Raw genomic sequence first — 20,170 nt, 5'->3', positions numbered from 1 at the left:
GGTGTCATCTCTTGATGGTTAATAAAAGTTTATTATGCCATTTCTACAGAAGGTGCTCTTGAAAGGTTTGGGGTCACAGCATCATACCAGAAGAACACTCTTCTGACAGCTAGTGCAGAACAACAGAATATCCAATTTGAATTAAGGCTGAAGTGGGGAAATGCTTGACTAACAAGCAGAAGGTTGCCGGTTGGAATCCCTGCTGGTACTATATCGGGCAGCAGTGATATAGAAAGATGCTGAAAGGCAATGGTAACCCATCCACCTCTGTATTCTACCAAAGAAAACCACAGGGTTCTGTGGGCACACTTTACTTATTGTTCTGTTACAGGACACTAGTATGTTTACTTACAAATCCTGCTGATTTCAATGGAACCTGCTTCCCAATATGTAAACAGAATAAATATGCTTAATTAGCTTGAAGTGCTGATTTTAGCAGCAACATACACAAAAATATGTCACAATTCTCATTTGAGACTATAGGCGAATCCTGGAAGAAAGTTGCAAAATCCTGGGCAGACAGGCTTAACTAACTAGCTTTAAATAATTACAGCAAATATGTTGTCATTTCAAGCCTAAGAAACTGGATTTCTGCACCAATAAAGTGAACTCTGTCTCACACAGTAGGGGCAAGGAGAGAAAGAAAGTTATTCTGACCAGTTCAGCAACTGATGTTGCTGCCCACAAGATACTCAGTAAAATATTTCTTAAAGTTCATTGTCATGATGCTACTAAGTAATAGCTCAAAATCAGCAATCTAAATAAAGGTACATTTGAAACAGTTGTCCAGCAGTATCTCAGTCAGAATTTCCAGCTTATGAAAATTACAGCTGGAGTTAAAACAGTAGCAGATAATTTAAGCATTGTCGCATACAATTCAATTATCCCCACCCTGGTCTGCTATTACAGAACCCCATACTCATTACATGGCTGAAAGCCAATCATGAGACGATGCTGAGAGACAACTGCAATGTCTTTTGAATTTGATCCTCACCAACATTATGTCATACAAATCATCACAAAGCCTATGCTGCTGCTGCATTTTGCAACCAAAACAAATTGTAAGCTCCGACTATTCCTAGCAAAGCACCATTTGAAGCCATTCCTAGCGAGCAATACAGCCGCTGAGAAGAAAGGCTACACCAGAAGGCATTTAAGCAATGAAACAGTATCATGAGGCTTCAATCTAGAAATAAACAGAACACCAAAGAGTCAAGAAAACATGTCCTGCTACTGCAAAGCTTGCCCATGGCATATATCAATAAGCCAATCCCGCTGTCATGGCTGGGTGACATCTCCAAAAATGGTTCAATGATGATAGTGCAAAAGGGCAAAACAAGGAGTCATGCAAGGTCAATTCCACAGAAATTCAAAACAAAGGCAAGAGTGTTTGCAAAACACAAGAGGCAGATTGTCAAGGACAATGCAAACCTGAACCTTCAAAACTCAGTCTTGTAATATGCAGAAAGGGCAAAGTAGCTAGAGAGTCTCAATGCAGCAATCAATTTTCTTTTTTGCTCATGCGGGGCATCCTGGAACTTCCACGGGCCACGCAGCCCCCTATCCCCGCTGCCCCTGTCGGCTCCCTGATGAAGACGGCAGTCATAACAGGCTGAGGCTGAATCCAGATAAGACAGAGGTACTTATTGTGCGGAGTAGGAACTCAGGAGATGATTTTGATGTGCCTGTTCTGGATGGGTTCACACTTGCCCAGAAGGACCAGTTATGTAGTCTGGGGGGGTGCTTCAGGACACAAAACTCTCCCTAGTTTCCCAAGTTGAGGCAGTGGCCAGAGGTGCTTTTTATCAGCTTCGGCTGATATGCCAGCTGTGTCCATTTCTTGAGATAAATGACCTCAGAATAGTAGTACATCTGCTGGTCACCTCCAGATTTGACTACTGCAATGCACTCTACGTGGGGCTGCCTTTGTATGTGGTCTCTGGGTCATCTCGGAAAGACCATATCACTCTTATCTTAAAAAATCTACACTGGCTGCCAATATGTTTTGGGAAAGGTACAAGGTTTTGGCTATAACCTATAAAGCCCTAAACAGCTTGGGCCCTGGTATTTAAGAGAACATCTTATTCGCTATGAACCAAACCGCCCACTGAGATCTGCTGGAGAGGTCCATCTGCAGCTGCCACCAATTCGACTGGTGGCCAATCAGGGACGGGCCTTCTCCGCTGCTGCCCCGAGGCTTTGGAATGCACTCTCTGTTGAAATAAGAACCTCACAATCTGAGAACTTTTTAATAAGCAGTTAAAACACATTTGTTCACCTAGGCTTTTAATTAGATATTGTTTTAATTGTGTTTTAATAGTTTTAATGTTTTTAATTTTATTTATTTATTTATTCATTCATTCATTCATTCATTCAATTTTTAGACCGCCCTTAGAAAATAGCTCAGGGCGGTTCACAAACATTAAAGACCCTTTAAAACAATTTAAGAGCACTGGAAGGCCAGGCCAAACAGGTAGGTCTTTAGGGCTCTCCTAAATTCCAATAAAGAATTCAAATTATGGATGTCTGCAGTACAGGAGCAGCTACAGAGAAGGCCCACCTCTGGATCTACACCAGACGAGCTGGTGGCAACTGGAGCCGGACCTCCTCAGATGATCTTAGTGTGCAGTGGGGATCAGACCGAAGAAGGCGCTCTCTAAGGTAACCTGGACCTAAGCCATTCAGGGCTTTAAAGGGAATAACCAGCACTTTGTATTTTGCTCGGAAACATATCGGCAGCCAGTGCAGCTGTTTCAAAACAGGCATAATATGGTCTCTCCGGGTTGCCCCGGAAACCAGCTTTGCTGCCGCATTTTGAACTAAATGAAGTTTCCGAACTACGTATAAAGGCAGCCCCACATACCTGTTCCTTCCGGGGGAGTGTAACCCCCATCCAGCACAGGGAGATCTAACTCATCCCTCAGATTCTGAGCCCCTACAATGAGCACCTCCATCTTGCTTGGATTCAGCTTCAATTTGTTATCCCTCATCCAGCCCATTACTGCCTGTAGGCAGGTATTTAGGGAATGAACGCCATTTCCTTATGAAGCAGATGAAAGAGAGAAGTAGATTTGGGTGTCATCAGCATACTGATAACACCCAGCACCAAATCTCCTGATGACCTTGCCCAGCGGTTTCATGTAAATATTGAAAAGCATTGGTGACAGAATGGAGCCCTGAGGGACTCCATATAACAGCTCTTGTTGAGAAGAGCAAATGTTACCAAGCTCCATCATTTGGGATCTGCCCAAGAGATAGGAGCGGAACCACTGCAGAGCAGTGACCCAGAAGGATACCATGGTCGATGGTATCGAACGCCGCCGAGAGATCCAAGAGAACCAACAGAGTCACACTACCTCTGTCGATTCCCCGGTATAGGTCATCCATCAGGCTGATCAAGCCTGTCTCAACCCCATAGCCCGCTCTAAAGCCAGTTTGAAATGGGTCTAGAAAAATTTTAATTGTTGAAATGTGTTAATCTTTTTATTGGTTGTTTTTATTGTCTTGTAAACTGCCCAGAGAACTTGAGTTTGGGGTGGTATAAAAATGTGTTTAAAAAATAAATAAATAAAATATTGCAGACAATTCAGTCAAAGTCCCCGGATAACCTCTCCCAGAGGTTTCATGTAGATGTTAAACAGCATGGGGGACAAAACGAAACCTTGCGCAAGCACACAGGCCATTGGCTAACGTGCCGGGCAATAGTCACCCAGCACCACCTTCTGCACCCTACTCCCGAGAAAGGATTGAAGTCACTCCAAAGCAAGACCTCTTAACCCCATACTTGAGAGGTGGTCCTGCGGGTTCCATGGTCAATGGTATCGAATGCCGCTGAGAGATCCAGCAGAACGAACAGGGTCACACCTCCCCTGCTAAGCTCCCAGACAGTGTGCCCTCTAACAGGGATCCCCAGATGCAGCCTTCTCTCTAAGGCACGCGCCTGCGTGCATGCACACGCACACACACCCTCAAGCCCTCCGCTCAGCTTCCTTAAATTGTTGCTCGCTGCAGCGGCTGCCACTCCCTCCCGCCACTGCCTTTGTAAATTGCTGTCTCAGCCTGCAGGCCGTGGGCTCTTCCTAAGGAAAGAATCGTCTCCCTCCATCACTATAAGATTTTGGTTGGTCTCTTGAAGTTGGCATTCCCAGCCCTTTTTCTGGAATATAACTTAGCACTCAGAACAGCTACTGTATTGTGTCTTTAGCAGAAGTCTGGTGACTGCATCAGTTCTACCTAGTCCTGTGGAGTTTGTGAATCTGGCTGTGTTTAATGCCTTAAAATCAGTTCTAATCTCTCTCTCTCTCTCTCTTTTGTTAAATATAAGTTTTGGCTGTGAAAGATTAAGATTTTAGTAATGCAGAGATTTAATTTCTACATTATTCTAAATTTGTAGCATTTTCCACTATTTTCAAAACAATAATTATTTATAAAATGTCTATTCTAGAAGATGCCATTCGGGTCCTGGCTGCTAAGGAGCCAGCATGGTGTAGTGGTTAGAGTGCTGGACTAGGACCGGAGAGACCTGAGTTCAAATCCCCATTCAGCCATGAAACTAGCTGGGTGACTCTAGGCCAGTCACTACTCTCTCAGCCTAACCTAGTTCACAGGGTTGTTGTGAAAGAGAAACTCAAGTATGTAGTACACCGCTCTGGGCTCCTTGGAGGAAGAGCAGGATATAAATGTAGTAGTAATAATAATAATAATAATAATAAGGTGTTGTGTGTACAATACTGGAAGTTTTTCAGGTCCAAAATATAGTTCAAATGTCTATTACATTGCTTTCCCCCCCCCGCTCAGTTTTATTTTGAACAGGCCCTCTTCCAGCTTTTACATCCCTTTATTCCATAAGTAGACAACACAAGGATCTGTTATAAGACATGGAAAATTCTCATCCAGATTTTTTTTTAAAACAAACAAGTTTCTATCCCTTCTAATTGGCAAGGAAAAAGGACAAGGACAGTTTTCAAAACACAATTCTAAATTTGACACCAAGAGCTACTCCTTTGAAGCCTACGTCCTCAAATTTAAGTACTAATTACATTAAATCATGGTTTGAACAGCAAAAGTTTTCATCATTGGACATAGCTTTCAGTAATCTTCATACCCAACAATTAAAGCACAGAACAGTTTTATGGAGGCGACATTAAGACTTGCACAGCCACTAATCAGCCTTCCCTCTAAGGCATGAGCCTTAGTAGTATCACTTACAATAACTATTTGTTGAAGAATTGCCTTGTTTTTATTATACTTTTTAATAAAATAGAGTAGAATTGTAAGAGACACTTCTTTTTCCTTCCATATTTATGGTGCTTAGTAATGAATAACTAGTTTCAGTGTTGATTAATAAGCCGCGGAAGAAGAGTGGTGGGGGTGGGGTGGGGGAAGATTAAAAAAATTTGCACACCATGCTTTGTGTGGCGCAATGTTACTATCCGTGTGTATGTGACAATTATGTGCGCACAATAACTTGAAACTGCCACCCAGAACAAAACTGTTTCCACACACGGACTATAAAAATTAGAGTGAACACTAACCAGATGTTGTTGATTAGAACTCCCAGAATTCCTAGCTTCAAAGGCTTTTGCTTGGGGATTATGGGAGTTGTAGTCAACAACATCTGGGAATCTAGATGTGTTAGAGGGAACACTGCTCCCTGCATAAGTGTTCATCCACTCGAGTGACCAAGGCAGTTTCAGTCTCATACCCAGGACAGAAGCCAAGTTGAAAGGGGTCTAAGAGAATCCATATCATCCAGAACCCTTTGCAGCTGTGATGTCACCACACGCTCTATCACTTTACCAAAAAAAAAAAAAAGCGAAAGTTAGAAACAGTTCTATAGTTGTCCAGGTTGGAGAGATCAAGAGAGAGCTTTTTAAAAAATAGTCTTACCATTGCCTCCTTGAGGCATGGTGATATCTTGCCCTCCCTTAATGGAGCACTGATTAAAGCCTCCAACCATCTGCTTGTACCCTCCCTGGCAGATTTTATTAGCCATGGACAAGGGTCAAGAGTGCAAGATGTTGCCCACACATTGCCCAGGATCTTGCCCATAACCTCAGGCTGCACTAACTGAAAATAATCTAACACAACAGGACCCATCCAACACAAAGGGGAGATCTAGCATTGTGGTAGCAAGCATGGTTTTTCCCCTTTGCTAAGCAGAGTCCACCCAGGTTGCATTTGAATGGGAGACTACATGTAAGCACTGTAAGACATTCCCCTTAGGGGATGGGAGGGGCACTCTAAGAAGAGCATCTGAGGTTCCAAGTTCCCTCCCTGGCAGCTCCAAGATAGGGCTGAGAGAGACTCCTTCCTGCAATCTTGGAGAAGCCGCTGCCAGTTTGGGTAGACAATACTGAGCTAAATGGACCAACATTCTGACTTCGTAGAAGGCAGCTTCCTATGTTCCAAAGGCTGTTTTTACACAGCTATGCCCTCTAATATATCCAGTAGTTGCAATAAATTTATAACTGACAAGCATATATGCAAGTTATAAAATGCTCCTGCTGGCTAACCTTGTCTTCAGTCTTAAGTTTTAGAACCTTCTGCTTTTATCAGGTGTTTCTGCAGTACAGGTAATTTCCTGATATGAAACAAAGGCTTTCTACCAGAAATTCAGGAAGTGCCAGCTCAGTTCCAACTGTTAGATAGGAGCCAAGAGCGCTGCACATCTCACCTCCTAAGGGAAACCACCAGTTCGGTGTGTCATTTGCCTCAAGGCCAACCTTAACAATGTGCATTTCTTTGAAAGTGATGATGGCCAGAGAGGCTTTACAGGAAGAGATTAGAGAAAACTTAAGGCAAGAAAGGATGCTTTCAGACGGAAGTGGCCAGTTTCTCAATGCATTTACATTCCAGAAATACAGACAGAATGAAAACCACCATTGAGTTTATAAGCATATTAGCCCTTAAGCTCCTTTGATCCCTTTCTTGTTACTTGAAGTGAAGTGTACAGCATCCCATGCCACCAGGAAGTAACACAGCAACATAATTACTCAAAACTGAGGGTCTCTCTGAAAGACAGCCATTTTTGCTTAGATAATTCTGTCTCAGGAGACAACTACTCACTACATGGGGGCCAGTGTGGTATAGTGGTTAGAGTGGAGAGATCCAGCTTCAAATCCCCACTCAGTGACAAAACCTCACAGGGCTTTTGAGGAGAAAATTGGAAGTACCGTATATACTGCTCTGAGCTGTTCTGAAGGAGAACAAGAGAGCAATGTAACTGAACAACTATGTGTAACACAGAACACCCTTTAGGTATTTTTACCTAAAGAAAAGCACCACGAGATAGAAGAAACTTAACCTTTTCCTGCCCACCACTTCCCCACACCAGAGTGCCACCTCAATTCACTCCCTACACCATGGGGTACCATACACATGTCAGTGGAAGTGCATCCCTTCTTAGGCTTCTGGACAAATATTAAGGAGTGTACGGCCGGCGAAATGGGGACAGAGTGGTCGGGGCTGCTTCTTCTTTCAGGGATCGCTCAATTCAGAGGCTTCCCAGATCCAACACCCCCACCCCGCTAGACCATAACTGCAGCAACCGTAGGGAGAAGCGTACCTGTACAAACGCAAGACCCACACAGCCCAGAATCGCAGCCGAACGCACAAGTCCCCGGTTCTTATTACTGAGATCCAGCGAGTCTCTGTTTCCAGAAGTACCAGATGCATCACAGTGTTTGCTCAGGACTTCCAAGACGAAAATAAAACTGACCAAACACACCACACAAACGCAAGATTTCACAAGCCCCGACAGTTCTCCCGCCCCCGTTTTTGGAAGCCTTTGCACATCTGGCCGGACGAATCCTAATTCCCAGATTAAAAAACACCGACAAGTAGTTCAACACTTGAGAAGGAGAGAGAGAGAGAGAGAGACATATAAATCATTTTTCTGTTAACCAAGGAGGCGGGGGAGACAAGGACAGGAAGCGGGAGCGGATGACAGACTCAACTTTACCAAGACATGCCCCCGCTCATTAGCATTCAGAAGCCAAAACCTGACCTGAGAAAGGGAACTCTGACATTCAAACTTGGACATTCACAGTGTGCCAGGCACACACACACTCACTCCTTCCTTCCAAGCAAGGAAACAACCCCTCTCTCTCTCTCTCTCTCGCACGCACCTTTCCTTGCACGACATTCGCTCAACTCCCTCCCTCCCCCCTCCCCCCGGGCCACCGCGCGCGCACCAAGCGCTTCACCCCGACGCAACCAGGCTCTGCTCTCCTCCAGCTGCCCCGCCCTCACCTGGTTAAGCCGAAGTGATGCTGAAGCCTGGAAAGCCTGTCAACGCCGATAGCCCGAAAACCACCGGCGGCAACGCGAAATGCGGACATGCGCAGTAGGCAAAACGCACAGCCTACGACAATTCCGTATCAATCACGTGAAGCGCGTGCCTTTTCTGCCCTTCGCCAATTGGTCTCCTCGCAGCCCGCCAGACCCAATCGCTTGGCAATAGCGGAACTGGAAGGGGCTGCGGCGGCTGTGAGTGCCCTTTTTGCTCCTGACCGCCGGCGGTAAGCGCCTCCTGCTCGGCCAGTCTCAACAAGTGAGACTCTCAGCGAGGAACTAGCCGGGGCTGTAATGCTTAACCTTTGTCTCCCGGCACGAAGGGAGGGAATTGTGTGTTTTCTTTCTTCGGGCGCTGTATGCTAAGGCGAGGCTGACCACGCATAGTGGCGAAGCAACTAGCTTTCATCAGTTGGGAGAAGGGCGATATATCAGATGTTTACATAAAACTAAGTTGCGTGACGTCCCTTTCTACGAAATGTGTGCAGTTACAGCGCTTCTGCCTTTTCATGGATCTGCTTTTCATTGCTTCTTAATCTGAAAACATTTTGAGAAGCACCAAGACTTTCGGAGCAGTTCATAGATATATTTCCTCAGCTAAACGTTTCCTCCTTTGTCACCGCGCATTTCTGTTGCCTGTAATTTGGCATATTCCCTAATTTTTTGTGGCAAAACAGAGGAAGCTAGGTGGGGGGAAGATGAAGACCCCTGGTGAGAGGGAAGACCAAAGAAGTTGCAGGAGGCCAATGGGACTTCAGTGCGATTCCAGAACCGATGCAGAAGAGCACTGGCAGCGAGGCAGCTTTGAGTTTTTTCATTGGCAGTTACGATTTATTTAATTTATATACAGCCTGACTCCAAAGGCTCCAGGCAGTTCACAAAAAACAATGCTAGGCCCAAGAGCAGCAGGGGCTGTCAGCTACTAGGTTTTTGCAGAAGCCACACAGGTTGGCTGCATAGATAAACGAACTGGCTGGTGAAGGCACCACGACTTGTCCTAGATTAATATTTATCCTGGTTTAATATTTATCCTGGCGAGTGTCACTGTTCAATGGGGCTTGCTCTTCAGTGCAGAGGCGTATCTAGAGAAAATAGCGCCTAGGGCAAGTACTGAAATTGTGCCCCCTGTCCAAACATCTGACACCCATCTTTAAGATAACTTTACTATAATATCAGCTGAAAAATATAAGTCAAGCTCATTAATCTTTTAAAATTTCAAAAACTATTTAGCAGTGGACGTAGCCAGGTCAAAAACTGCTGGAAAACTACAAATTTCAGTATGCTGGGGCTCATGAAATACCCAAATACTATGTGGAGGTGTACTTGGAAAACTAAACAGAAGTGCCTGTCTAATTCTCTACTATGCATTGTAGCATCACTATTACATAAGTTTTAAAAATAAATGGAGAATTTGGCTTTTCCCAGATACTCTGGAAATAATTAAAGGATATGCAGAGTAAACTGTATCTCTGCTTGGAATATATTCTAGTCTTTCAGAAAGATAGTTAAAATGAGAGAAAGAGAGCAAGAAACTCCCAGTGGGCATTAATACTAAGGATTTCACACTGATTCAAAGAACAAACTCACCATTAATAACCATATTATTAAGACACCACATTTAACTCACTTATCATAAGAAGCAAAGTAAGAGCAAATGAATACAATCCTAGCTCATAAGCTTCAGCTCAGTATTCACAAGCCTTGATTCTCTATACATAGTGCCAAACTGAATATGTGTACAGTGACTTATATTAAATCAAATTTTTTTACCTGTAGCCCCTTGGGGTGCTTCCTATAGGCTGTGGGAGGGGGGTCTGCAAAGGTTACCTCTCCCACCGCTGGCCTCTAGGGCCTCGCAGAGACCACTTGAGCATGTGCAGTGGCCATTTTTAAAAATAATTGTTCATTTTAAAAAATGGCCGCTGAAAACAAAATGGCCACCGCGCATGCTCAAATGGCCTCTGCAAGGCCTGGCATGGCCTAGGGCCTCACAGAGGCCATTTGAGCATGTGCAGTGGTCATTTTGTTTTTAGTGGCCATTTTTTTAATATAAATTTTTTTAAAAAGAATTTGCGCCCCCTTCAAGTGGCGCCCAGGGCACGTGCCCTGCCTGACTACCCTAGATACGCCCCTGCTTCAGTGCGCATGTTTAGGGTTGCAGCCAAAGCTATCTGCTTGAGTGTTCTGCACAAATGTCATCTTAGATCATCAAGGCCATGAAGCAGTCAAAAAAACATTAGAAATTATTTCCTTCCCAGAAGAGAAGGTTCAATGTGTGAAACAGTTGAACTTGGACTGTGAGGGTGAATGTATCATTTATGTTGTTAGGTGCTCCATGCTTCTCTGAGCAGCGAGAAATTCCAGGAGCAGCATGAGTGAGGTTTGGTTTCCTTTGGCCGAGGGAACATAGGAGGCTTCTTTGTAATCTTTGCTTTATTTACTAATAGAGAGGAAGAGAGGCACTGAACAGGTGAGGATCAGGGCCACCTTCTAATGAAGTGTGGTGAGGCAGCCACCTCAGGCTGAAGTGGGGAACAACTTGCTCACTCCCTGTACCATTCACCTACCTGCCTCTACTCTGTCTGGCTGTGGTGGCCGTGCTGACACTGCTCTGCTCTTCCCATTCCCTATCTTTTCAAAAGACACGAGGCAGGCAACAGTGCACAAGGAAGTGTTCTCAGTCGAGTGGCAGGCCAGCACTTTCTTCCACTCTACTTGCTGCCCTCTGCTTTTTGAAAAGGCAGGGAATGGAAGAAGTATGGGTGTTGTTGCCATCACCAGGTAAGGGGATATTGCTTTGCGGGGAGTTGGTTGGTGCACTCAGTGCATTGCAGGTGGTGGGGGGAAGGTCAGTGTGTGCTGTAGTTGGTGCACTTCATGGGGAAGTGAGTGGGAAAGAGATTGACACATAATGTTTCCAATGCACTTGGGGGTTACCTTCCTCATGCTCTGAGGGGTATCTTATTAAAGCACAGAATGAGATGCCCAAAGCATTCACTCTCATCAATCATTCTGGGCTACTTACCTAAAGAACTGTTAGCTAGAAGCTGTAACACTATGTGATTGTGGCAATAACCGGGCTGTTTTTAACTTTCTGTTTTTGAACAAGGTGCTTGAGTGCCCTAGCACAAGTTGGTTTGTGATACCAACAATTTAAATACTTTTCAGTCTGGTTTTTGGCCTGGTTTTGGAATGAACAGTTGTGCTAGGAGACAGAGTGTGTGATCCTGTTAATTCTCATGAACCTTTCAGCAGCTTTCAGTACTATAAACTCTGGGCTACCTGAAAAGATAGGCGTTATGGAGGGGGTACATATATAAGTGGCTCTGTCATTCCAAGGAGATATTGCTGGGGAGGGTTCTGCTCTTTCCCTTTGCTATTGGGCTACAGGATATTCTGTCTTGTCCCCCATGCTCTAATATTTACCTGAAACCTCTGAATGAAGTTGGCTGCAGATTTGGACTGCAAAGTCTTCAGTATACTAATGTCACCCCTCCCTCTCCCCCCCACCATATTTTCATCAGATTCTAGATAGGATGTGGAAATCCTGAACCACTGTTGGGAAGTTATGAGAAGCTGGATAAATGAGAGCAAACAACAAACATAATGCAAACAAGAGAAAGATACTGTTGTTTACACAACTGGGAATGGATCTAACATACTTTAGAAGAGGTTGCACTATTCTTAAAAGGATCAGGTTTGCTGTCTAGGGCTATTCATTGACCCAGTGATCGGGAATCCTCATCAAATGGCTATCTAGCCTCTGCTTGAAAACCTTAAGTGAGGAAGAACCCGTCCTCAAGTAATTGGTTCTGTTGTCAAAGCATTCTCATTAAGTAGCTTCTACTAATGTTCAGCAAAAAACTAGCATTCTGTAACTAGAGTCCATTAGATAGAGTCCAGCACACAACTAAGTCATTGCCATGACAGCCCTTCAGGTTTTTGAAGAATGCTATCCTGACATACCTCAATCATCTTTTCTCCAGGCTAAATGGAGTTGCTTCAGTCTTTCCTCACAGGGCTTGTTTTCCACATCCCTCAACATCTTTGTTGCCCTCCACTCAGCCCATTCCAGTTTGTCTACATCCTTCTTACAGTGTGGTGTCCTGAAATGAACACAGTATTCCAGCTGGGCTTGAACTATTGCAGAATAGTGTGGAACTATTACTTCATGGTAATACATGAAGAGTGGAACTATTTATTCATGGTAAAACACTATTATTCATGGTAATACTTAATGGTAAAACACACATTATGCAAAGACCCAGCTCTCTTGAGAAGTCTATAATGCTGGGGAAAGTTGAAGGAAAGAGAAGAGGATGACCAGCAGCAAGGTGGATGGACTCAGTTACGACAGCAATGAATGTACCACTGAGAGACCTTAAAGCCCAAGTTGAAGACAGATCATCCTGGAAATAATCTTTCTATGTGTTCACTAAGACTCGACACTGACTTGACGGCACTTAATCAATCAATCAATTACTTCATGGTTCTGTTAATGCAGTCATACATTGCCTTAGTCTGTTTTTGCAACTGCATCACATTGTTGACTCTAGTTCAGCTTGTGATTAACTGCAATCCCAAGATCTTTCACGTGTACTATTGCAAAACCATTTGTCTTGTAATTTTTTTTTTAGTTTCAGTCCAGTTTTCCATAATATTAGATTCATTTTGGCACTGGCTATCCCTGCCAGTTTTGTACAGTGTTCAAATCTGATGAGGCTTCCCTCCACCACTTCATCTAAATCACTGATAAAACTAGAAAAGAGTAAAATCAGCTTCCTTGAAATCCAAAGCAACCTGACTCTTAGCTTTTCATTAAGATGAATAATTGCAGCATCACATGGTTACTTTCCCTCAAAGATCCTAATATTTTAACTTCATTTACTTCACTTGAGCCTAACCAACAGAGAACAGCTGACTTGCTTGGTTCTTCCTCCTCCAACTTCTGAAAAAGAAAGTTGTCAGTAAGGCACATCAGCAATGTCTTGGCAAGTTGATGCTTAGCAGTGTCTCTCTCAACAGATACTGTTAAGATTCTACTACTATGCAAGTTTATTGACTGCTTTTCAACAAAAGTTTTCAAAGTGGTTTACAAAGAATTTTTTTTTTTAAATGAGATGGTTCCCTGTCCCCAAAGGGCTGAGTCTAAAAAGAAACACAAGGACATCCCCTCTAGCAACAAACTAGATGGTGTGTTGGGGTTGGATAGGGACAGTTACTCTACCCCTATTCAACTCTTGGAATAACTTCTTATTCCCCAGAAACTACTTCCTTTCTTGAAACATCTAATCTGTTTTGGAAACTCATCATCCACATCCTCACTTTACTATGGCGGTCTGTAGGAGATTCCAACTACGTGTTTTCATAAGAACCTAAGAACAGCCCTGCTGGATCAGGCCCAAGCATCTTGTTTCACACAGTGGCCCACCAGATGCCTCTGGAGAGCCCACAGGCAAGAGGTGAGGGCATACCCTCTCTCTTGCTGTTGCTCCCCTGCAACTGGTATTCCAGAGGCATCGTGCTTCTGAGGCGGGAGGTGGCCCATAGCCACCAGACTAGTAGCCATTGATAGACCTGTCCTCCGTGAATTTGTCTAAGCCTCTTCTAAAGCCATCCAAGCTAATGGCCATCACTACATCCCATGGCAGAGAATTCCATAGATTATGTGCTGTGTGAAAAAGTACTTCCTTTTGTCAGTCCTAAACCTCCGAGCCTTCAGTTTTATGGGATGACCCCTGGTTCTAATGCTGTGAGAGAGGGAGAAAAATTTCTCTCTACCTACTCTCTCTGCTCCATGTATAATTTAATATACCTCTATCATGTCTCCCTGTAATCACCTCTTTTCTAAATTAAAAAGCCCAGATGCTGAAGCCTTGGCTCATAAGGAAGGTGCTCCAGGTCCTTGATGATCTTGGTTGCCCTCTTCTGCACCTTTTCCTGTTCTGCAATGTCCTTCTTAAGATATGGTGACCAGAACTGAACACAGGACTCCAAATGTGGCTGAACCATAGATTTGTATATTATATTAGCATTTTTATTTTCAATCCCCTTCCTAATGATCCCTAGCATGGAAATGGCCTTTTTCACAGCTGCTGTGAAAGCTGACACTTTCATCGAGCTGTCTACCACAAACCAAGATCTCTCTCCTGGTCAGTCACTGACAGCTCAGACCCCATCAGCGTATATGTTAAGCTGGGGTTTTTTGCCCGAATATGGATCACTTTACATTTGCTTACACTGAACCACATTTGCCATTTTGTCGCCCACTCACCCAGTTTGGAGATATCTTTTCGGAGCTCTGAAAGGCCTGTAATTTCTATTGTGGATTTCACTACCCTAAATAGTTTAGTGGCATCTGCAAATTTGGCCACTTTGCTGCTTACCCCAATTTCTAGATAATTTATGACCAAGTTAGAGCACTAGTCCCAGAACGGATCACTGGGAACCCCACTTCTTTCTTCCTTCCATTGTAAAAACTGTCAGTTTATTTCTACCCTCTATTTCCTGTTATTCAACCAGTTACCAATCCACATATGAACCTGTCCACTTATCCCATGATTGCTAAGTTTATTCAAGAGCCTTTGGTGGGGAACTTTGTCAAAAGCTTTTTGGAAATCCAGGTATACTATGTCAACCAGATCACCTTTATCCACATGTTTGCTGACACTCTCAAAGAACTCCAAAAGGTTAGGCAAGACTTGCCCTTGCAAAAGCCATACTGGTCCTCCTTCAACAAGGCCTTTTCTTCTATATGTTTTTGTCCTTAAGTATGTTTTCCATCAATTTACCTGGCACAGAAGTTAAGCTAACTGGTCTGTAATTTCCCAGATCCCCCCTGGATCCCTTTTTGAAAATCAGAGTTACACTGGCTGCTTTCCTCTGGTTTTCTCTGGTACAGAGCCTGATTGTAGGGACAAGTTACATATTTTTGCTAGGAGATCAGAAATTTCACATTTGAGTTCCTTCAGAATTCTTGGGTGGATGGCCCTGGTGATTTATTAATTTTTACTTTTTCAAGACAGTTTAGAACATTCTCTCTCGTCACCTCAAATTGGCTCAGTCCTTTAAACTCCAAGCCTAAGCTCAGTTCCAGAGTGGGCATATGGTTAGTATCCTCCACTGTGAAGACAGTTGCAAACAACTCATTCAGGTTCTCTGCAATCTTATCCTTAATAATCTCTTTCATGCCCTCATCATCTAAGGGTCCAGCTGCCTCCCTGGCAGGTTTTCTGCTTCTGATATATTTAAAGCTTTTGTTATTCCCCTTGAGACTTCTGGCTATATGCTCCTCAATTTCTCTTTTTGCACCCCTTATTGTCTCCTTGCATTTCTTTTGCCAGAGTTTATGTTCCTTTCTGTTCCCTGGGCAAGACTTCCATTTTCTGAAGGACATGGCTGTTGCTGGTGTCTACCTTATGGTTCTTGTTTAGATCGTGAGCCCTTTGGGGACAGGAAGCCATTTTATTTATTTATATCAACCACTTTGAGAACATTTGTTGAAAAGCAGTATATAAATATTGGTTGTCATTGCCTTCTTCTCTGACCCTACTTGTTAGCCATGCTGTTACCTTTCCTCCTTCTTGATATGCATTCTATTATTGTGGTTGTAATAGTTTCCGAAGATGTGAGCGCTAAGGCGGTCAACAAGAAACTGAGGAAAGGGATGCCTAACCGCCGCTTAAGAGTGCTGCAGTCATGTGCTACGGGTGGTTGGTGTCGCGAGGAGCTAAAGATTTCTATCCGAAGCATGGTCTGCGCAGGCACTGAACCCACTCATTATGAGTGTCTGGAACCACTATCCAGATCCGTGCTTTCTGGAGTGATTTGACCCTCCTGACTTTCCCTTTCAGCTTCCTTTTTACCAGTCCCCTCATTTTTGAGAAATTTCCTCTTAAGTCCAACACATATGTCCATATGTGTTGGAAGTCCACATATGGAAGTCCATATGTGTTGGACTTCCTTGGCAGTGCTCCACTCACATATAAGCTAAACTGGATCACACTATGGTCGCTAGTAAGCACTACAAAATCTTACTAGCACCAAATGAAGTTTTATTAAAATTGGTATCAGACTTTTGTTCCACAGCACTGTTCTGGTGACCCACGTTCAGTAGATGCTGATGCTTAGTTATCTTCCATCTTAACTCTTCTGCATTTGATACCTTCAAATGTCCATTTCCACATATATTCAATGAGTTTACACATTTTTCTGTCACAAAACAGGAGAACAAAACCAAAGCTATATACTATAATAAGCAGTAGCCTTTAAAAACTCACTTTGTTTTACAGTAGTGTCAAAATTGAGGCTTAAGTAATTTGAAAGTGCCCACAAGAATTTCCTATTTAAAATGTTGCTTATTTTAAAAAAAGCTTGTCTGCTTATCCTTCAAATTGCAGACTCATCACAGAAACAAGACATTACACAGAGGTAAAAGGTTTTCTTGAACATGATTATCAACTCTGTGCCTGCTATGACGCTTCCAACCAGATAGGCATTCAAAACAGAAGATCACTATTTAATAGCTTGTTTTTGGTAACACTTTAGAATTCAGATCTAGAGGACATCTTCTAGCTCAAATATGATCAAAAGAAAATAATCTTACAACCCACTGAAGTGTAAGCAGCTTCACTGCTTGCAAAATAAGATCTTACATGTTTATATAGTATTTGATAGCAGCTTTTTTATTGGTTATAAAACCTAAGCCCATATACAAAATTAGGAACACATTTAGATGCCTCTTTTGAAAGAACAATTTCATCAATTAACTGAGAGTTTAAAAATAATAAAAATGCAAATTTTTAAAACACTGTTCTGAAAACAAAAGTGCAGCAATATATTTTTGGCTTTGATCCAAAAATCCCACTCCACTGCATAACTGGAAGAAAATCCGTGTGTGTGTGTGTGTGTGTGATAGAGAGAGAGAGAAAGAATGAGTGAGTGAGAGAGAATGAGAATCTCACCAATTCCCCCCAATCTGTTGTCATACATTCCCCCTGAAAAGCTGCTTCAGAGGGTTTCCTGACCCTCTGGAACTGGCTTGTGTGGAGTGAGAATCAGCATCCTCCCAGTACAACTAAAAGTGTTTACTGCTCACACAGTAGGACTTTTGGATTCAAGCCTTTGCTTCCTTATTTATGAAATGGATGAATCCCAAATCAAGAGCTGATAAGGTGACAGAGGACCAACAAAAATGCACATTACTGCTTAAATCAATTATCCTATATTTGTCTTATGATGCACTATGTGCAAGGAAAACTCTGCTGTCACAGTAGTGGAAAATCATTAACTGTTTTGTATGTAATCTCCAAGACAGAGTACACACACAAATATTTTAAAGGAGGGAGATTTGTTCACATCATCAAGTGCATGTGTTTTGAAATTCCAAAAACTATGACCAAATCTAATTTTGATTTTGTTTCTAGTTTTTACCAAACACATCACAATTCAGGATTTTAGACTATTATGCATGAATAGGACACAATAACCAAATTAAATGAACATCTGGGTAAAGAAAAAAGGCACAATGAACTTCAACTCAATTTTATGTGCACAAGAGTTGAAAAGTCTGAGCCACCTTAAAGAGAAATTGATTTTAAAATTTATAAAACCTATAAATAGAGGCCAAACCACTATATTAAAACAGATTATCTAGCAAGTAAAAATCTTGCAGTTTAACACACATACTTGTATCCTTTTAAGATACAAGAACTCACTCTTTAAAGTGGCTCCACCTTGGCAGATATATTTAATGAATGAACACCTGCAATGTCTTGCTCATCAGTGGAAAAACAGCTGATCAACAAAGCTTTGATGGCATCTGTCCTTATCTTCATCACAGTAAATACAACCCACACCCAATAACTACATTAGTTTTACATTTTTGTGTCCCTTCACATCAAGGCATTGGGAAAGTACATCCAGTGAACAACAGCAACAATACCAATTTGTGTGACAGCTTACCTAGTTTAATTTTTATCTGCAATCCCAAATCCTCTGAAAACAGCAAAGCTGGATAACTTCCCCACATTAATGATCTCCCACATTACCAGCTTATGTAAATCTATTCATTGTGAGCTGCACATTATGCTTATGCTGAAGCAGCAGCTTCCACAAAGCCTCACACAACTAGTATGTATCTTAACTATGTGAATAGGTTTATAGACTAAATTTTCTATTATTCTTCCAATACTCCAAGAATGAAGCTTTTATGATGCTTCTAAAATAGTTGCTAGTTTGTTGCCAACCACATCATAAGCACTGGTAAGTAAAAAATAGTTTAAGACTAAATTACAGTAAACATGAAAGCTCCACAGTTTAAACCAATATAAATCAACATTATTCAATTATAAAATTTAAACCAAAATCCTACTGACTACTGAAAGATGAAAGCAAGATTCTTGTCAACCAATGCTCATTTAGGATAGCTTTGTTTCTCCGATGTGGGACTCTTGCTTTCGGCTTAAAACAAAATTCAAGTCCATAACAGGTTGTAGCTCAGGTAAAATACCATGCACAGCATTTCATTACTTCAAAAACAGCAGGAACACACTGGCTGAAGAGTGGTCAAGTACAGCTTGCTGTTCTTAAAAATTAGGTATAATGGCCACGTTTTACTAGTCCAAATCTTAAGTTTGTTCTTCAAACCCAAGCTTCCAAGGCAGTAATGAAAACAATTACTGATATAGTCTGTTTTAAAACTGTAATCAATTATTCAGTTCTTTAAGAAGTTTTTAAAATTTCAGTTTCACCAATGAAAATAATTTGACTTGTATTTTTTTTCATTCTTCCACATTAAATATATGAAAATATGTTTGTAGAGGACAATGGTGGAGGCTCAAAAAAATAAACTGGGCCTCTCAGAAGTCTTCCAAAATGTTAAGCATCATACTAAAGAGTCTTGATCCACAGTGCACTATTTTCCAAAGAAAGCTACTTTTCTGTGGAAAGCCAATGTGCCGCCATAAAGGGATAATGGCAGAATGCAGTTGTCAGCAAATGGCACCAGGGGGGAAGGCAAAAACAAAAGAAGAAAAGGTAGCAGGGACTGTTAAAAAACCAAAACCAAAACTAAACAGTTTATGAGATCATGCATATGCATTTACAGTCCATGTGATTGTTACTTTTGGCAACTGCAAAGTGATCGATATACGACTTGCTTTAGAAGCATCAGACAAGGAGGCATATGCTTGGAGCCTTTTTTCAAACAGTAGCCATCTGGTGGTATCTTATTTGTGTGGGATAGACAAGCTGCATTGTTTTGAACTTAAAAATTAAACTCTTTTGTTTGAAGATTGGCCGTTGGATCAAAATTGTAAGTACCTCCTTGTGTTGCTTCAGGAATCAGGCTAGGGTCTTCATCAATCTATAAAGACAAAAAAAGGCGTACAATGGTAATTCAGTTTTTTCAATTCATAGAAGAGACAAGTAAGCCCATTTGCAGGCTAAGTATCCTGTCCAAGTTCAGTGAGATTTAGATGTCCCAGATAATATCAGTTCTTCTAGTACATAGTCCTGAAATCAGGCTGAAGCTTTGGGAAACTATAATGACACTTTCCCCTCCGTTTCACTAACCACACAGTTTGCAAGTTATTTAGTGGGGGTGGAACTGTTACAAGAGACTGGTCCGGGAAGCAGAAAAGGAGAAAAGTTGGCAAAGGTTCCCAGGCAAAAAGTTGTTTAACCAAATAGTGCTAAGGAATACTTTCTTGTCGCAAACAATGAAACAAGTTGCTGTATTTGTTCCATGGCATTTCAAAGGCATTTGTAAAGATCTCCCCCAAAATCTTACTCCTGGTGCTGCTGTACTAACTTTGCATATGTATCCCAGTTCCAGGTGACAACCTTCTAAGAAACTTCTCACAGGTGGCTGGTG

At 42.3% G+C, this 20,170-nt stretch overlaps 2 protein-coding genes across 6 annotated transcripts in view; both read right to left on the bottom strand.

Annotated features, from left to right (window-relative positions):
- Positions 1 to 8,369, bottom strand: part of RCBTB1 (RCC1 and BTB domain containing protein 1) — a 49,724-nt gene extending 41,355 nt beyond the window's left edge. The window contains exon 1 of one of the 2 annotated variants that reach the window (XM_053283848.1): positions 8,254 to 8,369. The gene's annotated coding sequence lies outside the window, so the exon portion shown is untranslated. Of the gene's footprint in view, positions 1 to 7,567; positions 8,150 to 8,253 lie in introns of those variants that run through there. The other variant, XM_053283846.1, reaches the window with a different exon arrangement.
- An 8,419-nt stretch (positions 8,370 to 16,788) lies between these two features.
- KPNA3 (karyopherin subunit alpha 3) overlaps positions 16,789 to 20,170 on the bottom strand; it is a 70,619-nt gene continuing 67,237 nt past the window's right edge. For all 4 annotated transcript variants that reach the window (XM_053283804.1, XM_053283802.1, XM_053283803.1 and 1 more), the window contains exon 17: positions 16,789 to 19,660. In XM_053283804.1, coding sequence (XP_053139779.1) covers positions 19,562 to 19,660 — 99 coding nt within the window. In that variant the 3' untranslated portion in view covers positions 16,789 to 19,561. The remainder of the gene's footprint in view (positions 19,661 to 20,170) is intronic.

The sequence above is a fragment of the Hemicordylus capensis genome, chromosome 1, assembly GCF_027244095.1.
Source record: "Hemicordylus capensis ecotype Gifberg chromosome 1, rHemCap1.1.pri, whole genome shotgun sequence".
Lineage (NCBI taxonomy): Eukaryota > Metazoa > Chordata > Lepidosauria > Squamata > Cordylidae > Hemicordylus > Hemicordylus capensis.
This window is presented reverse-complemented; position numbering and strand designations above follow the sequence as displayed.